Source organism: Liolophura sinensis, chromosome 10, assembly GCF_032854445.1.
Source record: "Liolophura sinensis isolate JHLJ2023 chromosome 10, CUHK_Ljap_v2, whole genome shotgun sequence".
Lineage (NCBI taxonomy): Eukaryota > Metazoa > Mollusca > Polyplacophora > Chitonida > Chitonidae > Liolophura > Liolophura sinensis.
The window spans coordinates 17,857,139-17,883,153 of record NC_088304.1 but is presented as its reverse complement, the minus strand read 5'-3'; the positions used below and the strand labels follow the sequence as shown (position 1 = coordinate 17,883,153).

Sequence of the window (26,015 nt, the reverse complement as noted above, 5' to 3'; positions counted from 1 at the left end):
ATTAGAAACTAATTTATTTTCATTAAACGTATAATTGTTATGATGATTGGACTAAAAGCATTGGATTTGCCTCATATACACGATATAAATGGGCTTTATTCCGTCCTTCACCAGTCGACTGATCTATATGTGTAAACAAATTCAGAATGTATCACATAGAAATGCAAATCATGTGTGAAAGAATAAAATAATGGTTTACCATTCACGACCAGTGTTTAGCCAAACATTTAGCCAGTAGATGTCAGACAGTATTTCACAAGGCGTACACATGCGATCAGATCACTGCGATCCAGGCATCACAGCACCTTATCCTTCTATCCTTTCCAGCTCACCAGCTCACCAGCCAAAGACGAAAAACAGCAACGCCATGACTACATTACAAATAATGAACCAATTAATAAATAATTGTTAATCATTTTTTATTTATTTTTCACCCCGCTCAAGAATACGTCACTTGTGCACCACCAGTGCCTGTTATTCGAAGCAGTCACAAATTGCGCCTGGCATATAACTTCTGTAACAACATGCTTTGAAGAGATACGTCGTTATAATATGTTATATATCAATGTACATGAAGAAGTCCAACGAAGTGAAACGAAGCAAAGGACATTTAGCATGGTATCTGACAAACCTTTTGGCTTAAAGCCTCGGAAGTTTGATTAGAACCTGCGCCCAAATGGTGAAGTGCGTGATTGTAACAGGAAATCAGCGTTTTAAACATCTGAGCCGGCGAGACCCCCATTGTCTGTCTTCTGGCGTCAAAGATATTGTCACGTTGTCATGAAACTGACACCGCCGCAATGGTTGAAACATAATCGTGAGATTAAGTTCGTCAGTTGCCGAAGGTCGGTGAATTACATCGGGTATTCCGGTTTCCGCCACTCGTTATACTGATCTCTATCGTATAAGTGAAACATTATTCAGTATGGCATTGAACGACAATCACATATCATTAGTATGATTTGTCTCTCCAAGCTTAAGGACAATATCCTGCAATCCTATTTATTTATTTGTGTATTTATTTATTTGAGTATTTTTTATACGACGACGGACAACATTATTGTGGGAGGAAAACGTCCGAACGGCCGGAGAGGCAGATAGCTTGAGCTGGAGTTGATCTTAGAGCGGCCACATTGGTGAAAGCTTGCTTGGACATTGCGCCGCGCAGGCCAATCTGAATAAACGCAACTGGATATAGGAATATATGCATCGCGCAGGACACACAATACCACTGCGTGGCGGTTCAGGAGATAAACAAGGGCAATTTGACATGGCAGACGCGGCAGTCAAAAACAAATGTAAGTGTGAAAATACCGTTGCTTTTTCACTGGAAGATTACTCTAAACCGTATACATTTTACAAACGGGTTAGTAAACTTTCGTTATCAGCTGAAATGTCTTTTCGGTAAGGAGACTGACATGTGCACTGACATTTGACTGGCCGCTACTTTTCCAAGTATATTCGCGAGTGCCTTCGTGAACGCGAGGAAAGGGTACAGTAGTTGTCAGATGGATATCCCTATATCCAACTGAGTTTATTCAGATTGCGCGCAGGCACCTCGGTCCAGCCCCGGATCATAAATCTGAGTGGAAACTGTTCTGAGCACGGTGTAAAACATCAAAGCAAGTATCTCGATCTACTCGAACTACAGATACTCATCAAGTCTGTGCTATTGCACATGCACTATAACCGATTGTAGCAAAATATTAAAAAAATTGTTACAAAAAGTGGGTTGTGGGAAAATTAGCTGTAGCCACATTAATTTCAGCACTTTCAAATTTATTAAACAAATCACTACTATAACAGCTGTAAAATGGTTTGGTTAATATGAGTTTTTATGGTTTGCTGTTTTGTAAAGCATGATCCGCAAGCAGCTAATGATAAGCTGTGTTTTAGAAAGGCTTTGATAGTCCTTTCTGAATGTTTAAAATAAATTTGTTCGCTAATAAAAAAAAAAACAACAATTGTTTGAAAACTGATTTTTTTCAGGTGAGAGTGCGTTAAAGCATGACCTTGAGAAGGGGTGATTTCCATCGAATCCTCAAATATTCACCCCACAAAAAAAGAAGGAATAACCATCATATCGGTTTACAAGATAGACGTTCCAGAAGAGGCAAATTTCATGAGCATAACACCACTGCAAGTAACAAAGCAGGATATAGCAATATAGTTTGACCTATGTTCTGCTGACGATATATCAAGGAATATTTTATCACTGGCTTACAACAGGAAAAAGTCAGTTTTCCACCTGTATATAACTGTTTGCAAACGCATTCACGAGCGCTTGATAAAAATACAATGACAGTTGTGCATGCCCCTTTCATTTTCCTTGATCACACTGCAGGGTACGGTAGATGCTTATCAAGGGTCGGATTTTTAGCACATTGGATAGGTTTATTCATTGTCTCTTGTAGCTTCGTACCTTCCTGATGCATTTTTTTCTGTCACTCCCCCGACAAACTGTGCAACTCGTGTCCGTAAATGGGTACAATAATATAACTCGAATTTTAAAGCCATACGGCTTACGATATCTCCATTTCATTTCCTTCTGGTCTTTGTGGGTCCTGGTGTTGATCGTGCCCTGTTCGACAGTTTTGTCGCTCTTCGCAATCCAACTCCATTATGAGGGTCTCTTCAGTGCCCACCTTCGGCGATTTGGAGCCGCCCATCCATTTGATTGCGATCAAGGCGGTGGGTTTTCGTTTAAAGGAGTAGTAACTGTTAAAGTTTTTAGCAATCACAGGGATAGGAAGGCTGATTAAGATTAACCCGGAAACAGCGCAGATGCTTCCAACAACGAATCCGAATGTGGTTTTAGGAACAACATCGCCGTAGCCGACGGTTGTTATGGTGATCAGGCTCCACCATAATCCTTCGAAAACGTCATTGAACGTGCCCTCGTGCGTGATTTCTGCCAGGAAGATGGCGTTGGAGAAAAACACCAAGGCTAACATAACCATTATCACAAGCAGAAGCAGCTCTCGGCCGCTGGCTTTTAGGGACAGTATGAGAATTACAAAAGGGCGATAATTCCTCGCGACCAGTACCAAGCGACAGACCCTGAAAGCGACGAAGCCCTGCAAGATCAACAGAGCGGGGATATTTCGCGGCTCAGACCACACTGTATGATCGCACATGTACACTATATGCAAAACAGAGAGTGGTACGATGTAAAACAAGTCAGCTATCGTTTTGAATGATCTGAAAAAATGTTTCTTGTTCGGACACGAAACGAACCTAAGCAGACATTCGAAGAAGAAGAAAAACAAGCAGGCAATGTCGAAGTAGATAATTCCAGGGTGCTCTGTTGTGGTCATCCATCGCTGCAGCTTGGTGGGATCTTCCACAGAGCTTGTGTTTACGTGATCATCCTGCCCGTGCGTCACGCGAAAAGATGGTAATGTCCCCAGCATGTAAGTAAAAACGTTGATCAGAATCAACAAATTCGTCACGACGGCGTATATCTGAAAAGAGAAAAAGATATCCACGGATTAGCTGATACATACTAACCCGATTGTCGCAATACACTGCTGGTAAGACAGAGCCAGTTATAGTCTAATTCTTTTAGAAAGTCGCCTATTTCCAGCTGTGGGTAAAATCAATCATTCTCGCGACCAAAATTGCCTTTAGTCAGTGACAACACAAGCTGAACATGTCGATGTGTTGAAAGTCCATATTCTTGTAAAGAAAATGGAGTTAGAACACTTTTTCTAATGTATAGTGTTAGACTCCATAAGCCATGTTTCAACACCAAGCAGTCATTGTCTCGGGTGACGTCACAATTATTCAGAAACCAGTGGTATGCTGGCTATTGGGCAGAGTTCAATATGTTTTGGCGAAAGGCGACACCAGTTACCTAAACTGCTATCGACTTAATTTAAACTCTGCTTTTGACACTTTTCGCACGTTTTAGTATAATATAACCTTCACAAATGATTTTTTTATCTCTTGTAGTATATCACCTCACAGCAGTATGGTTTTATAGTGGCATGTGAAGAAGTTTTGTTGTAAAAATGTAACCAGTGTAGTCTATTTACTGTGTTATGTGAACAACTTCCGTCAGCTTCTAAATTTAGCTTGCCACTGTTTACATATGCTGAGTTCAGGGCCTGCTGTCTGCCTCTACCTTAGAATGTTCCAGAATACGCGCAGTTCGGTGCATGTTTGTTTACAACAAGTGTTCAGGAATTTTCTTATTCTAGACAATTCCACCAGTCTATATAAGACCTATGAAAGCAGGTCAAAGGAGGAGAAAGGAGAAATATTGAGAGTTTGGATGCTTTCGCTGTGAGTAGGCCTTTTGTGCTGAATTTTGGTGTCTTTATAGCCTCTGGCTTTGTTATATCCTATCTCCACCGAGCACTTGTTCAGTCTGAACTTGTATATTTAAACTGTGCTCTTGTGTACACAATACTTATTAGTACATGGACCCTGTCTGTGGAATTTTGTGTGGTATTTCGTCATACACTCAGTTATACTGTGGATTTTCCCTCTTGTGAATATTGCCTCTTTGCATTTTTAAGCATTGTGGAATGTATGCGTCCGTTTGGACTTAACACCGTTGTACATGTAAGTACTTTAGTATTTGTATAGATACTGCTATCCTTTCTTGTTAAACTTAAGTACTTTAGTATTTGTAAAAGTCTTGTTATCTGTTCTTGTTAAACCTAATAAATTGTTGTGAAATAAAATCTGCTGGTTTTGGTTACTTTTTTGTGCGGCGAAACTGTCGTGTATTTCGAACAAGCCATCTCTTTATAATACAGACAGTTTGGGTCGTAACAACTGAAACAGTAGTAACATTGTCTCACTGCGTGCAGTTTGTTCTAACCGCCTTTTGTTGCAGCCATTGTAAAACAAATTACACTCCAAGCCCATTGTCCAGGATGCCACTTGTTTCTGAACAATTATGATGTCACCCCTGGCAATGAGTTCTTGGTGTTGAAACCAGACCAATGGAGTTTACAAATTAGAACAAGTTTTCTTACTGCATTTTCCTTCCATTAATATAGACGTACAATATATCAATATGTAGAGCTCGAGTTGTTACGCGTCACTAAGGAAAGGCAAGTTTGGTGGCCAGTGTGGCTGATTTTACAAACAGCTGAATATCGGTGACTGGCTGAGAGAAATAGGCTATAGCAGTTTCGAGAGTTCACCTGTGTGTATGCGCAAAACGAGTCGTACGACTGACAAACAATTGTACATGCTGATTTACGCCTATGGCATGACATCAAAGAGAATTTGATCTGTCTCAGAATCACATAAAATACACGAAATTTGCCTGAATTGTGTGTGACTGGCGGCCGAGGGTTGCAGTGTTTTCTGCGTTAACATCAGGGCTTTGAGGTAATCCCGGTTATGCGCACTCTCACGTATTCTTCACTTATGTAAATTATATAGACCTGTTTCCTCCAGATGGCCTACAAGGCAGCGTCTCACTAAATGCCTTGATATCACCATGAGGTAAATCCGCAGCTGTGGTTGCGAAACCAGATTTATGAAGCGATACCGCTTCTCACGCTGGAGCGACTCAGGTAAAACCCAAATTGGAAATTAATCTCTCTTAATACTCTATTATTACTTCACCATGGGCATCACAAAGGCAGAAATGAACAAACAAAAAACTACACAGGTTTGACCCTAGTGAAGTGCAATGAAGTTTCCAACAGCTTGAGGTACACTCTGGTATAAGCAGAAATCAATTTCTCTTTTATATTGACCGAGCAGTGTGAATAAGGACACAACGACCAGTGCAAAGCCGAGTTTGTTACCAAGCTATACTATGATCCTATTATATATCTTTGGGCATAATTCTTACAAAGCATGGTTTGGTTTTCAAGGAGTACAACTGGGTGTTGAACAGCAACTGTTCTACAGCAAACTGCGTGCTTGAAAACCCCACATCAACAGAAGAATTCAAATTTCCTATAGTAATAATAATTATTATTATTATGTGGTCCTATATAAAAAAAATCTGAAAATTATGTCTTGATCCCCTAGAGAGCACAAAAAAGCCTTTCGTCATCCCTCCTTCCGTTCTGTGCCCTTGAACCAATGCGGTCGCTGTGAGTTTCAGTCCAGGTCATGCTGACTTCCTCTTCGGCCGTACGTCATCTGCGGATAGCTAAATAGTTTTACCAGGGCTCTGCCTGGTTTCCTCCCACCATAACTCTGGCCGCCGTCGTATAAGTGAAATATTCTTGAGCACGGCGTGAAACAACAATGAAATAAATAAGTAAATAAATCTGTCCTCTTGATAAATATTGTTTGTCCCTTACAAAGTCTGAGGGTACCAGACGTGTATCGAGTTCACTGAAAATAACCATATCGGTTTGCAGACATTTTGCCCTCAAGGGCTTATGAGAACATAAAGAGTAATATTCCATTAAAGGGACATAACTAAGTAAACCATTGTTCGGACATCTCACTCAAACTCGAGGCGACATAAATAACACAGTAATGTGGGCTATCGATCGCTTCCAGATATCGAGATATCAAACTAACTAGCGTCAAGGTTGGTTGCAACATTACTGGATTATTTATGAAGTACTTAATCTATGCCGACGATTTATCTCTGATTTGTTTATCCGCACGATCTTTACATCTGTTGCCAAATGTTTGTGAGGATTATGCGGGTTTACATGACAATTCTTTGCATACAACTCATGGTATCTTTTGCATACAGCTCGTGGTAACTTTTGCATACAACTCGAGGTAACTTTTGCATACAACTCACGGTAGCAAAGCTTTCCTCTCAAGCAAAACAAAAATGAAAATGAGGTATTTGTTGATATAATGTTAATATGATATTGGCGATAAACGACGATCAAAACATGTATAAATATTGACAGACTGATTTTTCCACCGTGCCCGGGTTAGTTTCTTTCATTATTTCGGCTCCATAACGAATGTGATCCCTCATGTACACAGAAAGTTTCCCTGTCGCCATTACTACTATATCACTAAAGCATATACCAGCGAGGACTCCAAACATGACACTTCAACGAGTCATACAATTTAGACAAAGCAAACAAGTATTTGATAAGTCGTAAGCGTTAAATCCGGGGATCAATCTCTTATTGTTCATACCGTGGATATTAAAATCGATAACCTTAGTACTACCTCGCCTGGTGCTCAGTATTAGGACCAAGTAATGGTCGGCCCGATTTCCCCATGGTGTGACTGCGTTTAGGTGTAGTGTCAGGTGGTCTTGAGCTGGTGTCCTAGTGAGGCAACACCACAAATTTAATTTTATAGAGGCCGGTCTTGTTACAAGGAGATACGGCCAGTTGTCAACCAATAAGGCCAATTCCTAAAACGACGTAAAACACAAAAAAACTAAAAAAGTATTAAAAAAAATACGAAAATAGCACGAAATTATGCAAAGAGAAACAGTCAACCTTTGATGATATTGGAAAGACGTAAGGTGTGTCCTACGGGTCTGAGTGAAACCAGTTTTCAACTCGTGTAACATGCTAAAATATCAGTTCTCGATAAGAAAATATGTATCTTAGATGCGCTTTGATTGTAACTGTCCATATATCCATCGAGGTGAACTAATTAAGAAATAATATTCGCGTCAGGGTAGTCTAACGGTAGTTTTACATCAAATCGATGTGGAAGAGTTTAGAAAATTTAGGTCTCAGGCTTCGATCATCGATTTGATGTAAAACTACCTTTAGACTACCCTGACGCGAACATTGTTTCTATTCTATTACCTTGGTAGCAGCAAAATGTTTTCGTAATTATAACAAAAACGACATTCCGACTATAGAATAGAGCACTATAAAATAAAACATCTGCAGGGTTGCTTTCATATTGTCCGGCTTTCAGCTAAGACGCTGTTATCAGGGTAGGCTTCGGTGAGACAGGCACAATGTCAAACAGCGACCACACTGTCAGTGAGCCGGGGAGGTCGCTCGTTGCTGGCAGCGAGAGTTCAGGCAGGTCAAAAGTTTTATCAAACTCTGTCTGACATACCTAAAGGAGCTGGAAACCTCTGGCATCAGCAAAACGACAACAAAAGTGAGGAGTTTAACTGTTTAAACGTGATTAAAGTTTGAATTACATACGAAAAAAAAAAAAAAATTGAAACACACAAAATTAGGTTAACAATAGTTTTATACTGAATTTTATTTGGTTTGCTTATGTAAATGCTTTGCGGTGGTGTTGTATTCTGTATCAAATTCATGAACACTGGGTAACGAATGTTGAAATAATGGAACACTTCAATTCACATTTTCAATTCATTGTTAATTTCTCAACATATGTTGATAAATAACAAAACAATAACGTCATCATAGATATGTGTTTATGCTTATTATAAGTAAGCCAATAAATATATTATAATTTATCAAGGTATAATGAGGATAAATATGATTTGTTTATTTTATTTATTTGATTGGTGTTTTGCGCCGTACTCAAGAATATTTCACTTATACGACCGTGGCCAGCATTATGGAGGGTGGAAACCGGGCACAGCCCGGGGGAAACCCACAACCACCCGCAGGTTGCTGTCAGACCTTCCCACATACGGCCGGAGGAAGCCAGCATGAGCTTGACTTGAACTCACAGCGACCGCATTGGTGAGAGACTCCCAGGTCATTTACACTGCGCTAGCGCGCTAACCAACTGAGCAACGGAGGCCCCGTAAATATGATTTGCGTTTATAGTATTGTGAAATACAATGGATGGCTATCACAATTTAAATTTGTAATGACGCAATCCGTACAAAGTTATATATACATTAAACCAGCCACGTGCACGTTTCACTCAGTGCGGCGTACCAGAATTGTTACGTAAAATATACGCGTTACACTCATGCATAAAGGTCACATAATGTACCAAATTTGAAGATCGGGGTCAACGGCAATATATTGGCGGCAGTCAGACAATATCGTTTGCTGAGAGAAAACATGAGTAAACGGACTGAACATTGTGGGAAAAAAACAACAGTTTAACACGGATGAACATCCAACAAGGATTGGGAGTTGAAAAGGACGATCTGCAGCCAGTCCAGTATCCCGAAGATGTGAAGTTGATGTGAACTGTGCTGTTATTTATTGTTGCATTGTTGAACAACCCTCCAAAACATTGAGGCGTGACTGAAAACTGGGGTTTTGCCATTTGGATGGTATTGCTACTGTTACGTGTAATATTACAGTCGACAGTACCGGGCATTTGCACTGGGAGTGGCGTGACTGACATGGGAGTATTTTCAACGGCTTTTTCACTTTGAGCATTTTCTGATAACACACTTGAAGCATGCAGGATATGGCGTTTTTAAACGGACGGTTTGGTGACATAACTCCGTTCACTAGATTCACTGCGGTTTTCCTGTCACAGACATGACGTCCATCACAGAAACCCCGGCATCAGCAAGAACTGTGACTGTCATAGCCCGGACGCAGTGATTCGTGTTCCGGCGGCTAAGGTTTGCATCGCGGGAAATATCAGACATCATGGATCCGACCGTTTTGTGACCCATTGGTTGATTGCCATACCATGATTTGTGCTAAACTGGGACGTTTAGGAGAGGCCGCTGAAAGAAAGACTCGCAGGAAGAATGATCAGGTCAGTATGTAAAAAAAAACAATTTTCGTAAAACCCTTATTATCTCTTATTGTGTAGCATTCAAACGTCCCATTGAGCTTTAAATTATCTGTAACCTGATACTTTTCTCCTTTAAAATAAACGTTCGCTCCGACAGAAAAAAATCGTCATTTTGTTTCTTTATTTATATTTGTCGTCTGCTTTATTCAATGTAAACGACAACTTCTATCCACCCATAGAACTACAATAGACCCGTCCAGAAGTCAAACGCTTCTGTCTCGTGATGATGGTGGGGGGGGGGGGGGGGGAGAAGGTATCTAACGACCCAGATAATGTGCACTTGGCACAGAGCCAAGCAGTGCATTGTATGTAATAAAAAGGAATCGAAGGGTAATAGAATTCAACACAATGGATATACTGCCCCTTGCCCGGGGTTAAGCGGAATTAGACACAATCATGAAGCAGAGCGATAGAGACTCTTGGCGTTCTGTCCATGTTTACTTACAAAAGAATTATACTCATTGTGAAACAGAAGAAACATTGAGTAAAGGCGTTTGATGGAATAACTTTGACACAGTTTTTGCACTAATAATTTGTGACGTTGACTGAACTCGTCACACAGCCCGCAGAATGTAATAAATGCCACAACGCGAGATATGTAAACGCCATATGCAGGACCCTTCTGTACATCGCTGTCCAAGTAAGGATAATTTACAATCTCTCTATCTATCTCTAACTATCTCTCTTCCAGTCAAGCCTGGGAGAGAGGAAACCGTTTGGTCTGTGTACAAATATAGGTGCAAATAAGATGTACCCTCTGGAGAATCGTTGGTTTCCTTTAAATCCAACGAAGGTGGGTAAATATCTTTCACAGCCTTTGCTATATACCCATTGTTTAAAGCCGGCAGATCATCAAAATACCGTTTAGTGAATGAGAATATCGGTTCAGGTGAAGATTACTCCTTAATAGTTTCTGCATATAGTTGTACTCTTATGAGAAGAGGTATTGATTCACCGAAATATTGCTGAAGTGAAGTAAGCCACAGTCAAGCAAACCAACATACTATGACTTCCCCTGGTTAGCTGATTTAAGATTATTTCACCTATGGTGCTAAAAATTTCAAGAGATATTTACCACTGATGGCTCAAATAAATGTTTTTAGTAATTATCACACTCGCACTACTTGTAGTATTGAAATTATTTTAAAATTTGAAAGTTATATTTACATTCGCATTATAATTTTTAGGAATTTTATTTGCGATTTTGAAGGGCAGCACCTGCGGACTTGTAATTTATATTCTTCATGTTGTCGCCACAATATAACGGCTTTCTTATTAGCAATATGAGTTCTGCGTGAAACCGCATAGTAAAAAAAGACACAACTGTGGTCGTGTAAACTGTGCCGGATCCTTTTCAGTGGATTTACATTACCCCACGCCTTCCATCATGGTTATTTTTATTCGATTCAATTCTAAATAAAATTCGATATAGCAGAAAAGATCTCTTGAGGAATGAAACTAGAAACACGACCGATCTTTGAGCTCAATGTCAAAGAGTGTGCTAGAGATCGTTAACAGATATTTGAACATCAAAAAAGCAAATATGAGTTTCTCTAGGATAACAGGTGGAAGTATTTATTTGATAGGAAAAAAAAGAAATATAACTGAACACATTCGTCAGTCCGAAGCGCTCTGGTTTACGCAACTGCAGGAGAAATATTGATTCGTACCTGATGGTTTTAAAGACATTTATCCAGTATTACCAATTACAGGGCCACCAAAGCACAGCAGTCGGACCTGCCATGTTGTTTGTGAATGGGCCTAATGAGAGAACGGGCCATTGTGATCTGCATGTACATTTCTGATAGCTTTAGAACAGATGTTGACGGGTTGAAGTATTCAGACATATATTAGACAGCCAGTAGAGCTGCATAATGGGAATCGCCCTGGGGGTTCATAGAGATTAAACTCTGCCTAACTGCAGATCGATGGTAGTGTGTATGGAGAGGAGGGGGGGCGGGGGGGGGGGGGGGGCGGTCAAAGCCGTATTTTAACAGATCTAGACATCATAAGCATACATTCAATCACACGTCAACAACTGTAACCTTATTTTCCGTTTAGACTTTAATGTGGTTAAGTGACAATAAAACAGCCACATTGCATGGCCTTTCCAGGTGAAATCATTACCATTTTTTTTTTCGGGACAAATATAATATCTTCGCTGTAAGCAGGCCAGTTTGGTATGAACATTTATTGATGAAAGTTTTACATTCTTGGCGAGAGGCTCAGGTAGTGGTGAAGCTGAGAAAGACAGCCTCTGCACGTTGCTTTGTACCCATCCAAGCTAATGGGACAGGAAGTTAGAGGTTCAAGGCCAACCCATGTCAACACTTTTTTTATGGCTGGTTTCCCACAGACTGGGCAAAGTAGGCACACTGCTTACCAGTCACAGAATGCTGAGTGTCAACATTAAACGTTTGTTCGTATCTGATAGACCCTTGTCCAGGACAAAGGTGGAAAGCCACAGCGTTTTGCCACAATTTTCTCGCCATAGTCAGCCTCTTTCAAGTTGTCGCTTATTTTCATCCATCCCTCAAAGCACCCGTGAAGTCTACTGAAATTACTTACGTACCACCCCAAGCAGGCATCTATATCATTACAAAGAAAACTAAAAGTATATACAGCTTTTCGGCTTCCGTTTCCAGTTTCTGCTTTAGAACAAATGTGTTTTATAATGTTAGAATGTCTGCAACTATTGATAAGTAACAAAGTGATCTTGACATGTTAAGGCAGACTGGCGTATAACTGCTGCTCGTATTTGGTTGAGTTAGTGGGATCATGTGTCTCCATATCATTATAATATTGACCACTAGAAAGCTACTTAACCTTTACAATTCTAAACTTTGCAGCATATAAGCTCGCACTGCAACAGCTGTTAACAACTCAACATAACATTCAACTGTTAAGACATGCTGTGTGAAAAAAAAAAATCATTTCACATAAATAATATTAAAAATACATAAAATCAGGAAATTATAATCTACATACATATGTACTCGTGGGTGATTTATACGTAAATATAAACAAGCAGGATATTCCAGTTACACTTTCCTGACATTAAGACCAATGACTAGCTTTGCGTTATGAAGGCTTGTATTACGTGTGACTATGGAAAGCAATTTTTGCTGTGAGTCGGCTGTAAACTACCTTGTTTTGACGTGTTTTATACTGAATAGTACCACGTCTGTGAAAATTATTTATACTGTATTCCTGCATAAAATTAACACCACTGCACTTTTATTACCTAATTCTGCTTAAGCGATGGTGCAAGCGGGCGTATAATTCACTACTGAAATGAAAAGTTAGAAACAAAAAACCCTGACTGAAGTAAATTGACAAGAGACCGCATTTCAGTAGTTACAGGTGACCATTTACCTGTTGTCACAATGTCGTTGTTGCTCTGGCGTTGCTGTACGTCTATATTTATATACATGTGTATATAACATCTTCATAGAGCCACACATTTCATCCTATGCACAGTGTACCATAATGTTGTCCGCCGTCGTATTGGGGAAATATCCTTGAGTACGGCGTAAAGCACTAAGCAAATAAAGAAATAAAACTTTACAGAACCTGTCAACCTACAGCTTTACAGTCAATTAATCTTTCGATCGAGCAAATTGTTGAAACCCGGTTTACAAGGGCCAGTAACTACTGGGTGTAAGGTGAGGGAATGTCGCATACAGATGTTGCCTATTCCCGCTCGTTAGTATTCCGACTTGCATCATATTTACTTACAGGAAAGATTGTTTGTTTAAACTTATGCTGACAAGGGCCCCCGTGGCTCAGGTTGTTAGTGTGCAAGCGCGGCACAATGACCCAGGGATCTCTCACCAATGCGGTCGCTGTGAGTTCAAATCTAGCACAGGCTGGCTTCCTCTCCAGCCGTACGTGGGAATATCTGAAAACACATGCGAAAGTCGGCGGATGGTCCCCCCGTACCCGGTTTCCTCCCACTGTAATGCTGGCCACCGCCATATAAGTGAAATATCCTTGAGTATAGCTTAAAGCATCATTTAAATATATAAATAAATAAACAAATAAATATTTTATTGACAGTTGATCAAAAGGATTGGGTGGCAAGTGCTACAACTTTCATAACCCTGTTCTTATAAAACGATTTACAAAAGCTGGCGAAAGACACAGTCATCATCGATAAGGATTGAAATACCATATATGCAAACTTTTTATAATGGTGCCAGTCATGTTTTTAAACACACCACGCATGCATGGAGGAGACAAAGATCGGCGAGTATATAACAGAAATTTTATGGTTAACACACGCAGACGACGAATTCTGATCGATTTCAACTTTCTTTGAAAGTCTGTATAGTTCAATGCCCATTTAAAGACTTCCTAGACAAAGTACGCCTGAGTTATGTTTCCAAACATTATGCTTCATTAGGTGGAATCGTTAGATGTATATTGATGTACAAGTTGTCTGCAAGTTACAACTGACAGACTTTCAGACATTTGACGTCTGGATATACATACCATATTAGTGGAAAACACGTGGTCATCGATAGACTATGCTAACGGCAACTCTTTTTGCCACCACGCCCCCCCACATACAGTGAGGGAGGAAGAATTCAACCTTCTTACGGGCTACATAGTTGTTTGACATAAAAGAATTTAGATTGCGAAATAAAAAGTTAAATAAAAAATGATAAATTAAAAGGTAAATAAAGTATAGAATTACGCAAGATGTATAATACTGAACATTGTTTGAAGACCCTAACACTAGACACTGACATTCCGAGACTGTACGGAGAGTTTATTTTTCATCAAATAAATTCTAAATACTGTGTTTTATATGCTGGCGCTGCTGTTGAACGTGAGTGTTTTATTTTTGCGTATTGTCTAGTTTCTCGGACAAGAGACGTGATAAGTGGTGCATAACGAAGTTATACACCTTCTATCACTCCTGCTGTAAATTAGTTTACGTCATAACTTTGAGACTTGTTTTTTGATAAGCACTGCCAATGGAAATAGCAATAGAGAAAGCTTAATTTATTGGCGTCTACAACACATCAAGAAGGACTATTCCTTCTCCTTTTTATACAGAACAGAGATGGCCTTTCCTGCCCCATAGGCTCTGAAAATTTGCATATGAGGCTACCGTTTACAGGACATATAATCAACGTATTTCAGCTTTTCTTGTGGTTACATATCCGAAAATTTGTATTCTACCATATCTGTGTGGTTACATATCCGAAAATTTGTATTCTACCACATCTGTGTGGTTACATATCCGAAAATTTGTATTCTACCATATCTGTGTGATAATTCACAATAATCCTTATAAAAAGTAAATATACACAATACACATGACCTGATTATGTGCTGAGAATGAATGAATCATTATGGCTTTAGGCCACGTCGGCAATATTTCAGTCATATTGTGGCGATATGTGCTAAGAAATAGCAAAGGTAAGAGTGCACATTTTTTTTTCTATTTCTGACATGTATGAATTATCAGGTGAAACAGTCTCGTGTGCATCTAGGGCACTACAATTGATGTTCTGAAAAATATCACTGGGTGTAGAACATTTTATTGACATCAAAAGTCATTAAATAATTTATTTATTTATTTGAATGGTGTTTTACGCCGTACTCAAGAATATTTCACTTATTTGACGGCGGCCAGCATTATGGTGGGTGGAAACCGGGCACAGCCCGGGGAAACCCACGGCCATCCGCAGGCTGCTGTCAGACCTTCCCACGTACGCCCGGAGAGAAAGCCAGCATGAGCTGGACTTGAACTCACTGTGAGCGCATTGATGAGAGGCTCCTGGGCCATTACGCTGCGCTAGCGCGCTAACCAACTGAGCCACGGAGGCTATTAGGTTATTAACTGGACACTAATTTTTCCAGTCCAAAATGTTCTTCTGGGGTTACAAAAGTCTTGTATTGCCTTAGTCTTTGTGAATAGGTGAAGAATGTATTGAATGTTCAGTATTTTCTACTCAATGCCCATGTTTTACAAGAAAATAAAATAGAACTTTTAAGTATTTGATAATTTTGTAGTCTTGATTCTGTATGCTGTGTATATAACATGTGCTTTGAGGGTCGCTTTTAATGGGTTAGTTGTTGTCCTGTGTAAAATAGGCACAAAGATAGGGTGAAATCCAAATATCCTAATCGCGATTTCACTAGTCATCGGGTCAACTGATAGCTTCGAAGACTGTGTTTTTTCTATTGGACTTCTTCCACTCCAGATGAATAGTCCCAATTGATTTAGATTGCATAAAGGTTTGGAATTTGGTGTCGCCTTACATGCATCAGTACTGAAAATATATACATATGTATATTACGAAATCTAGATTATTTCTGGTGCCATTCCATGTCCTAAGAACTGTTCGCCGAAACTGGACAATACGCAAAATAAAGCACACGCTGTCGAACAATAGCGTCGTTATGCAAGTAGGTTATTGCCATTCGCTTGAGGTGTTTGATCTCGGTTTTTACACCTGGTAAGCGGTAACATACCATAACTAAAGCCCTCGGTAGATGGCAGAGTAGATGGCAGAGTAGATTATGTTATTGATACAAACTATACATTAAAAATTAATGTTCTTCTGTATCAAAAAAAAGTGTAAAACGTGATTGGTTCTGAACCTTGAAACCCTTTGGCTAACGAAATACGACACAATGTTTGGAATCTGTGTGCTTTGATGCTAGCACTCATGCATTTTCTATCATCACTGGTTTTGATGTGAAACAACGCCTTTACAAGTATGGTTCTGGGATGGTCAGAGTTGAAGCAATCAGCTGTCAGCAGAAAGATTTCTGTACTTTGCTAGTGGTGGCAGTGGTGTAAACCGAATGTAAGATAGCGTTATATGCGTTGTAAGGCATAAGTGACACTAGAACACTGCACTCGGGATTCGTATGAATGGAGATTCGAAGACAAACATAGTATGTCACGTGCGATGACGTCCCATTGCGTGACAAAGCATCTAAAATATTTATGTTATTTATTTGGTCGTTGTTTAAGGCCGTTCTCAGCAGCTAAAATAGCATGACACAAACTAACCACACTTTCGGGGCCTCCGTGGCTCAGTTGGTTAGCGCGCTAGCGTAGTGTAATCACCCAGAAGTCTCTCACCAATGCGGTCACTGTGAGTTCAAGTCCAACTCATGCTGGCTTCCTCTCCGGCCGTACGTGGGAAGGCCTGACAGCAACCTGGTCGTGGTTTTCCCCAGGCTGTGCCCGGTTTCCACCCACCATAATGCTGGCCGCCGTCGAATAAGTGAAATATTCTTGAGTACGCCGTAAAACACCAATCAAATAAATAAATAAATAACCACACTTTCCATGTACGCAGATTTCGCAACTCTCTCAAGAATACTGTGATGGGCGGTCGCATAAAATATGAACTACAGCGTGGTTTACACGGGGCGAACAAATCACAAGAATAAAAAATTAAAAGTACACATACGGGTCTTTGTTGCCAGGATGTCGGGTAACAGCAGCCTTTTTGTCTGCTGAAATTCTGACAGGTGACGTTTCTGAGCTAACCGCTGATAGTCAGGCAGGAGTGGGGTTTTTGTCAACTTTGTTTTCTTTTTGCTGATGGCAGCACTGCGTATGGGACAGGACATCGGGTTAACACAACATCTGGCCCTCGTCACGCGATTCACTGATATTGGTATAGGCGGGTTCATTTCATTATCAGGTCAGTGCAAATCTCGAGGTTTTCCAAAACAAAGAGCGTGTACTTGTTTCAGAAAAGAAAAGGACAAAAAACCAATCCCCACACATGGTAAAACTGTGGCAAGCTGTGACCTAAATGTGGCACAGTGAAAACGCAGTTTAGATAGCACTACAACAGAACCCGCAACAAATCGCATGCTTTGTGGATGGGTATGTTAGGGTTAGGACAAATTGTACATTGTTTAGCAGTTTAGCTGAAACACTGGCTAGAATCTAAAAGCATTGTCATGAGTACAATTAGTATAAGATTCTGGTTTCCCCCAGGCTCTGCCCGGTTTCCTCCCACCATAATGCTGGCAGTCGTCCTACAAGTGGAATATTCTTGAGTACGGCGTATCAAACACCAATCAAATAAATAAAAAATTAAATAAACATAAACTTCTAACTGGGTTGAAGCTGTTAAGCATCTAAGCATACAAAGTGATATTCGCATAACCGAATCAACCATAATGGATGCTCCATGCCAATAGTCACCAGATCAATTTTCCCAAACAACGCGAAATACAAACCAATTATCAAAGTATATAAGTAAGAATATGATGACGTATTCATGAAAAGAGACGCAGTCAACAGTTCAGAAATATGCTGGACAGATGCAAGCACTGTTGTAGGCGCATACGGATTATGCTCAATACGGTGTACTACGACGTTTATACGTAACCAAATTTTCTTTCGAACACCGAGTAATACACATAAGCCTACAAGCAATTTCGCCGATGTACTTTGCACCTTATACCTAATTATCCCTTAATGTGCGTTCAGGTTAAATATAAAATGTGGACATTGCTAAAAACTTTAAAGCCTGAATTTAATATCGGTCGACTATTTCTTTGGTCTGTCTGTTTGGTGTGTTATTTTATTCAGGATGGTTTATCAGCGAAGAAGGCCATTTAGATTTATTTTTGCGAGTGTTGTTTAACGCTAAGTTCTTAACGCTACTCAATAATGTTTACTTACACAATTCGGGTTAGTTATATAGGCGAAGGTAACCGAAATGCCCTGCAGAAACCACCAGCGTTTTGGCGAGTTACTGACAAACTATACAGACCATTTAGAGAATTTGGACGGAACAATTCTTCGTGATTCATTATCCTGCCTTTGTCAATAAAGATATTCAACTCAGCTAAATGCTGTTATCTTAAGCTAGTGTTTAATGTCATCTGTTTTTTTCATTTATCCTACAGTGCCATTTGCATAAAGTGGTCAATATTCTTCATAAAATGAGAAGTTCTTTCCCAAAGTGGGATAAACAGCAACGTGCTATAAGTAAGAATTGCGCGACCGTGGGAGTCAATTATTTCCTGGCCTGTACTAAAACAGTCAGCTTATACTACTAGTTTGTTTGTTTTTTCTCAAGTGTCCTTTATACTGAAGAATCTGTAGAAACACTTCACGTCACTACCTAAATTGCCTTTGTTAGTCACATGTAACACTAGAATCTCCGATCTGTTGGGCGTTCATATAATTGCAGTGATTGCAGTTATTAATTAATTTATTTCATTTTTACTTTTATGCCGTTTTCAAGAATATTTCATTCACACGACCGCGGCTAGCATTATGCAGGGATGAAACCAGACAGACCTAGTCACGTACGACTGAAGACAAAGCCAGCATGAGCTTGACTTGAACTCACTGCAACAGCATTGGTGAGAGGCTTCCGATTCATTGCGTAACGCTAGCACTCTAACAACCAGTTAGATTATGTTTTCTGATGTATAATATTTTCTTCCATGAGCTTGTTTTCGAGACCAAGATTCATTGCCTTGAGTTAGGTTGTAATTATTCCAAAATAAGAGGCGTGGTGGATAATGGGCGGAGTCCATTATGCTTTGATGGATATTGACGCCTACTAACTAATATCTGATCGACTTTAAGTCTTGTTTGAAAACTGCCATGTTTGAATTTCTTCTCAAGTTTGGTATAATATGACAATCTCAGCCCACGGCCGGGCTCGTACCAGCTAGATAAAAGAACGAGGGTATAGTACTGGGATATGACATGATCCTATCCAGTCAGGACTTGGTCATCATTTAAATTATTCAAGCTAGATACTATATTCACAGGTGCAGATCACTTTATCTCATATTCAATCGCATATCGATTTCGAGATTTGCGGATTGAATATCCGCATAACGTTTCAGCCTGTGAACGCCTATTTAATACTGAATGAGCATATCATAAAACATGGATTATCAGCAGGTCTTTTCAACGGTCGTCCATTCTACTGACATCTGACTTATTGTAATCGACTTATGTGACTTATTTGCGTTGTAAAGCTTATTATCTGCCGTGATTGTGTGATACAGCTCGTTGGATCACACGGCTTATCACATGATACAGCTTATTACTTGTGACTTATTTGCGTTGTAGAGCTTATTATCTGCCGTGATTGTGTGATACAGCTTGTTGGATCACACGGCTTATCACGTGATACAGCTTATTACTTGTGACTTATTTGCGTTGTAGAGCTTATTATCTGCCATGATTGTGTGATGAAGCTTATTGGATCACACGGCTTATTACGTGATGCAGCTTATTAGTTGTGATTTATTTGCGTTGTACAGCTTATTATCTGCCGTCATTGTGTGATGAAGCTCAGTACATACTTTTGTGAGACAACTTATTTGCTTTTCCTGGCCATGTTATATTTACATACACACAGATGGACGAATTACGCTTCCACCTTCTTCTCCACGGATCCAACTAACAAATGCATAATCACTCATTCAATCAATCATATGAAGGGATTATACCTATTATCATTTTGACAGTATTGCAGCTGGTGTGCATAACCCGCCTTCTGGTAATAAGCACAAAACGCTTGGAGTCTACACTGCTACTAGTTAGAAATTTAACATTATCCAACATGTCGTTTAAAACTACTTCCCGAAATCTAACAGTGCAGTTAATCCGTGCAACACTCAAATGGCGTAGTGCACTTTTAATGATACATCCACGTGACAGGTGTTCCTGAGATATTGACAGCATTGTACACCTGTGGAGACACTGGTGCGTCTCCTCGTCATATCAATATCTATTATTACGTCACCTTCAATGCTCACACAGTATTCCGTGACCAGTGACATTCATTTCCACAATCTCACCCTCAGCCCCGCCGTTCAGCATTTTAGCAGTGGCATATAAATATGACCTACATAAACGACGAGATTCTTAGGGCACATGTGTGTGTGTGTGTAATAGGGGATGGGGGTGAGGGGGTGAGGGGGGAGTGCATTCATGTACATAATGACTGGAAAATCATTACTCCATCAATAAAAAATCATTGAGTAAGGCAGATGACAGCTGTCCAGCAGTGCCCACCACCCCTGTATTTCCCACCCAGCGGAACGCCCCGATACCGTTTCATTGTTGTCGTATGAGTTCCAAAAATGTGTCATGAAATTCATCGCTCTTTGGTCCTTCTGCGCTTAATGTTTAAAATACATATATATGTTCATGACGATTTACGATTTTGTATTAGAATGCTGAAATGTCTATCGTTGTGGGTGGGATTAATAAATCGGCTTTCTTTAGATTCGAATTATCCAGCATTGGTCCGTATCAGTCTGGACATGGAGAGCATGGCAGATGAGAAATTCAGTTCTCATGTTAATGAACTGACTGCATTGATCGTGTACCCTGTCAAAACCCGTCAGAATAAACCGTTTATACATTATCGGTGCCTGTTCCCCATGTAATCTTCATCCGGCAAGTGTTGTATTGATGGCGTTCAACTGATACCCTCTGTGATATAATATGGTTTATGTGACGCATGACCAAACACGCGTACAAACAAAAACAGCATGCCTCCACTTCACCAGCAGAATGGATATATTCACGCTTTAGTTATTAACTTATTAACGACGATTTTGCAAAAGCTATTTCGCTTTGTTTTGCCTATTTATAAGGTGTTGACGTGTCATGCACTGTACAGACTTTTGGTAGAGAGTCGTGTATTATGGCGGCAATGAGCGTAAAATCACTACATAAGTCGGGCTATCAGGCTTAATTGTAGAAGAACTCTACAATGGTCTTGTTTCTTGTATGCCTCCTGTTTATGTCGATTTTAATTTAAATTTGGTCATACATAACACGCAGTCCGTGGGTCTCAATACCAGCTCTGATCGGTACTTCAGGAGACCCTCGCGAAAAGGGCAATCTTGGCGGTGACAAAATCATCACACTTCCCCTAAAACATTTACACTACATTTTAGGTGATTTGTAAGGTGACTAAAATCTCTTCATCAGAAATGGAAGATGTGGTGTTTGCCATATGTTTACAGGGTCACTGTAGGTGTCAATGACTGAGAGGATAAACGAATGCTTCCATCTCAAAATGGTCACGGATCGTAGTAAATTAACTTAATGTAGGATTTTATTATTTAAAAAGTTACTGAAAAACCCATATTTTTGTCTTCATGCTGCTCATAAGCCATCTTAGGCACAAAATTATCTAAGATTTTGCCTTTAATGAAATATAATGAATGTTTGCCCGGGTCATTTAGGTGTTCTGCTATTTGCATTTATTTCTTTATTCATTTATTTGATTGATGCTTAATGCCGTATAACTAAATTATTTCCATGTATAAATAACAGCAGTAAGTCTTATGGAGGAGGATACCAGCGAACTGAGAATAAACCACTGCAAGGCATCTGGCAAACCCCTTCGCCTACACTTCTGAACCAGCGAAAGCTGGATTCGAGCATGCGACCTCATTTGTCAGAAGCCGATCGACAGATGCGAGAATGCAACTTAACTTCAAATTAGGACGTTTTGTCACCTCGTGTCACATACATATACACCACAGATAATAAGCATGGAAGCTGTACTAATAAGCTAAAGAAACATCAAAAATGCTGTCAGAAGAATTTGATCGACTGACTCAAATGTTCTGTGTTACAGCCTGTGCGACTTAAAAAACAAAGGGCAGAAACTTTGACTTATCTTATTTTCTTGGGTTACTGCGCAATTAACTAATATCGAAAGGCTTGGTCTAAAGCGGCGAAAACATTTTTGGAAGCATCATGAATTTATCCATATTAATTATGGGTTCATCCATCAATTCCACCCTTTCGTTTTAATAATGCCACCATGATACTAGCGGCCGACGTATCAGTCAAATATTCTTAAGTACGAGGTAAAACACCAATTAAAATAAATAAAAAAATTTCAAACAGTGAAGCGCTTGCAAAAACTTTGCAAAACGTTACCAATGTGCTGTTAAAAACCAAAATCATTTAGCTCGCCACGATATGGCGGAACATCCCTAATGTGGCGTTAAAGCCCTCACTCATACATTCAAAGACGTAGCTCGCCAAGATATGGCGGAACATCCCTAATGTGGCGTTAAAATCCTCACTCATATATTCAAAGAAATAGCTCGCTACAATATGACGGAACATTTCTAATGTGGCGTTAAAACCCTAACTCATACATTGAAAGACGTAGCTCGCAATGAAAAGGCGGCACATTTCTAATGGAGAGTTAAAACCCTCACTCATACATTCAAAGACATAGCTCGCCACGATATGGCGGAACATTTCTTATGTGGCGTTAAAACCCTCACTCACACATTGAAAGACGTAGCTCGCCACGAAAAGGCGGAACCTTCCTAATGGGGAGTTAAAACCCTCACTCATACATTCAAAGACGTACCTCGACAAGATATGGCGGAACATCCCTAATGTGGCGTTAAAATCTTCACTCATATATTCAAAGACGTAGCTCGCCACGATATGGCGGAACATCAATAATGTGGCATTAAAACCCTCACTGATATATTCAAAGACGTAGCTCGCCACGTTATGGCGGAACATTCCTAATAGGGAGTTGAAAACCCTCACCCATACATTCAAAGACGTACCTCGCCAAGATATGGCAGAACATCCCTAATGTAGCGTTAAAACCCTCACTCATATATTCAAAGACTTATCTCGCCACAATATGGCAAAACATCCCTAATGTGGCGTTAAAACCCTCACTCATACATTGCAAGACGTACCTCGCCACAATGTGGCGGAACATTTCTAATGTGGCGTTAAAACCTTCACTCATATATTCAAAGACGTACCTCGCCACGATGTGGCGGAACATTTCTTATGTGGCGTCAAAACCCACACTCATACATTTAAAGACGTATCTCGCCACTATATGGCAAAACATCCCTAATGTGGCGTTAAAACCCTCACTCATACATTGAAAGACGTAGCTCGCCACAATATGGCGGAACATTTCTAATGTGGCGTTAAAACCTTCACTCATATATTCAAAGACGTACCTCGCCACGATGTTGCAGAACATTTCTTATGTGGCGTTAAAACCCACACTCATACATTTAAAGACGTAGCTCGCCACTAAATGGCGGAACATCCCTCATGTAGCGTTAAAACCCACACTCATATATTCAAAGACGTAGCTCGCCAAGATATGGCGGAACATCCCTAATGTGGCGTTAAAACCCTCACTCATACATTCAAAGACGTAGCTAGCCACGATATAGTGGAACATCCCTAATGTGGCGTTAAAACCCACATTCATATATTCAAAGACGTAGCTCCCCATGATATGGCGGAACATCCCTAATGTGGCGTTAAAACCCTCACTCATACATTGAAAGACGTAGCTCGCCACGATATGGCGGAACATTTTTAATGGGGAGTTAAAAACCCTCACTCATACATTAAAATACGTAGCTTGCCACGATATGGCGGAGCATCCCTAATATAGCTTTAAAACCCTCACTCATACACTGAAAGACGTAGCTCGCCACGATTTGGCGGAACATCCCTATTGTGGCGTTAAAACCCTCACTCATATATTCAAAGACGTAGCTCGCCACGATATGGCGGAACATTTCTAATGGGGAGTTAAAACCCTTACTCATACATTGAAAGACATAGCTCGCCACGATATGACGGAACATCCCTAATGTGGCATTAAACCCACACTCATATATTCAAAGACGTAGCTCGCCACAATATGGCGGAACATCCCTAATGTGGCATTAAACTCCACACTTACATATTCAAAGACGTAGCTCGCCACGATATGGCGGAACATCCCTAATGTAGCGTTAAAACCCTCACTCATACATTTAAAAGACGTAGCTCGCCACGATATGGCGGAACATTTCTAATATGGCTTTAAAACCCACACTTATATATTGAAAGACGTAGCTCGCCACGATATGGCGGAACATCCCTAATGTGGCGTTAAAACCCTCACTGATATATTCAAAGGCGTAGCTCGCCACGAAATGACGGAACATCCCTAATGTGGCATTAAAACCCACACTCATATATTCAAAGACGTAGCTCGCCACGATATGGCGGATCATCCCTAATGTAGCGTTAGAACCCACACCCATATATTCAAAGATGTAGCTTGCCACGATTTGACGAAACATCCCTAATGTGGCGTTAAAACCCTCACTGATATATTCAAAGATGTAGCTTGCCACGATTTGACGAAACATCCCTAATGTGGCGTTAAAACCCTCACTGATATATTCAAAGATGTAGCTTGCCACGATTTGACGAAACATCCCTAATGTGGCGTTAAAACCCTCACTGATATATTCAAAGGCGTAGCTCGCCACGATATGGCGGAACATCCCTAATGTGGCGTTAAAACACTCACTCATATATTCAAAGACGTAGCTTGCCACGATATGGCGGAACATCCCTAATGTAGCGTTAAAACCCTCACTCATATATTGAAAGACGTAGCTCACCACGATATGGCGGAACATTTCTAATGGGGAGTTAAAAACCCTCACTCATACATTCAAAGACGTAGCTCGCCACGATATGACAGAACATCCCTAATGTGGCATTAAAACCCTCACTGATATATTCAATGACATACCTTTGCTGCACATGACGATCTGGGATCTTCCACAAAATGCCAAACTTTCTCCCGCCAAGAACCAAAGTGCTCCTGACGAGGCCCACTGCCCATCCCTCTGAACTCTTCCCGCAGCTTCTTGTACTGACGGTACTGGTTCGTGGATTTGACATAATGAGCCCAGCAACACTCAGATACACAGGCTTCATTCAGCCCCCAGAAATGAAGTTCGCGCTTTAAGGAGAAAGCGCAGTGTCCCTTCGGTAAATGCAACTCGCCCGTACGGTAAAAGTCTAGAATAAAGTTGAACAACTGCGGATTCCGATCAAAGAAGTATCTCGGCTTGCCTTGGTAAGCTTTGGGTAATTCCTCTGCGAGAGTGCACAAACGGGTGTTGGGGATGTTTCTGAGGGTACTGTAAGAAGTCTGGAAAATTGCTCCCCCTACATTCAGCGTGATGATTTGATCGGTATCATGGGTATCATTTTCGTGTTGATTGCTCGTTGTGTGCAAGGTTTGCAAGGTCCTGTGACAGTTCATATTCAGGTCCACGTCTGTCGGGCACAGGTCTTCCCACTTATTCGCTCTCATTTCAACAGGAATCTGACTCTAGCTCCGGCACGCCGTGTGTTTTTCAAGCGCATGCCTGTCTGCTGCAAATGTCACAGATGGCGCTTGCGTGGCCCCGCACCGTTATATGGTTTTCCAGATAGGTATAGCTTCAGTGCGTTTTCTGACCACAGGTGGCACTGGGGGCTGTACAAAGCCACAACGACTGTTTAATTGTTGTCTCACACTACATGCAACACATGACTAATATATCAGGATGTTCAAAGT

At 40.4% G+C, this 26,015-nt stretch overlaps 1 protein-coding gene across 1 annotated transcript; it reads right to left on the bottom strand.

Annotated features, from left to right (window-relative positions):
* Positions 1–438: 438 nt before the first annotated feature.
* LOC135476940 (potassium voltage-gated channel protein Shaw-like) lies at positions 439–25,769 on the bottom strand. Its single transcript, XM_064757087.1, has 2 exons — positions 25,200–25,769; positions 439–3,464 (listed from the first exon to the last, which is right to left on the bottom strand). The coding sequence occupies exons 1-2, from the start codon at positions 25,767–25,769 to the stop codon at positions 2,523–2,525; spliced, it is 1,512 nt and encodes a 503-aa protein (XP_064613157.1). The 3' UTR covers positions 439–2,522.
* Between the last annotated feature and the right edge of the window lie 246 nt (positions 25,770–26,015).

Bases quoted from the DNA above. Each gene is read 5' to 3' on its own strand.
- LOC135476940 (XM_064757087.1), bottom strand. From the start codon at position 25,769: ATGAGAGCGAATAAGTGGGAAGACCTGTGCCCGACAGACGTGGACCTG. The intron at 3,465-25,199 runs GTATGTCATTGA...TTCTCTTTTCAG, and splicing joins GATCGTCATGTGCAGCAAAG to ATATACGCCGTCGTGACGAA.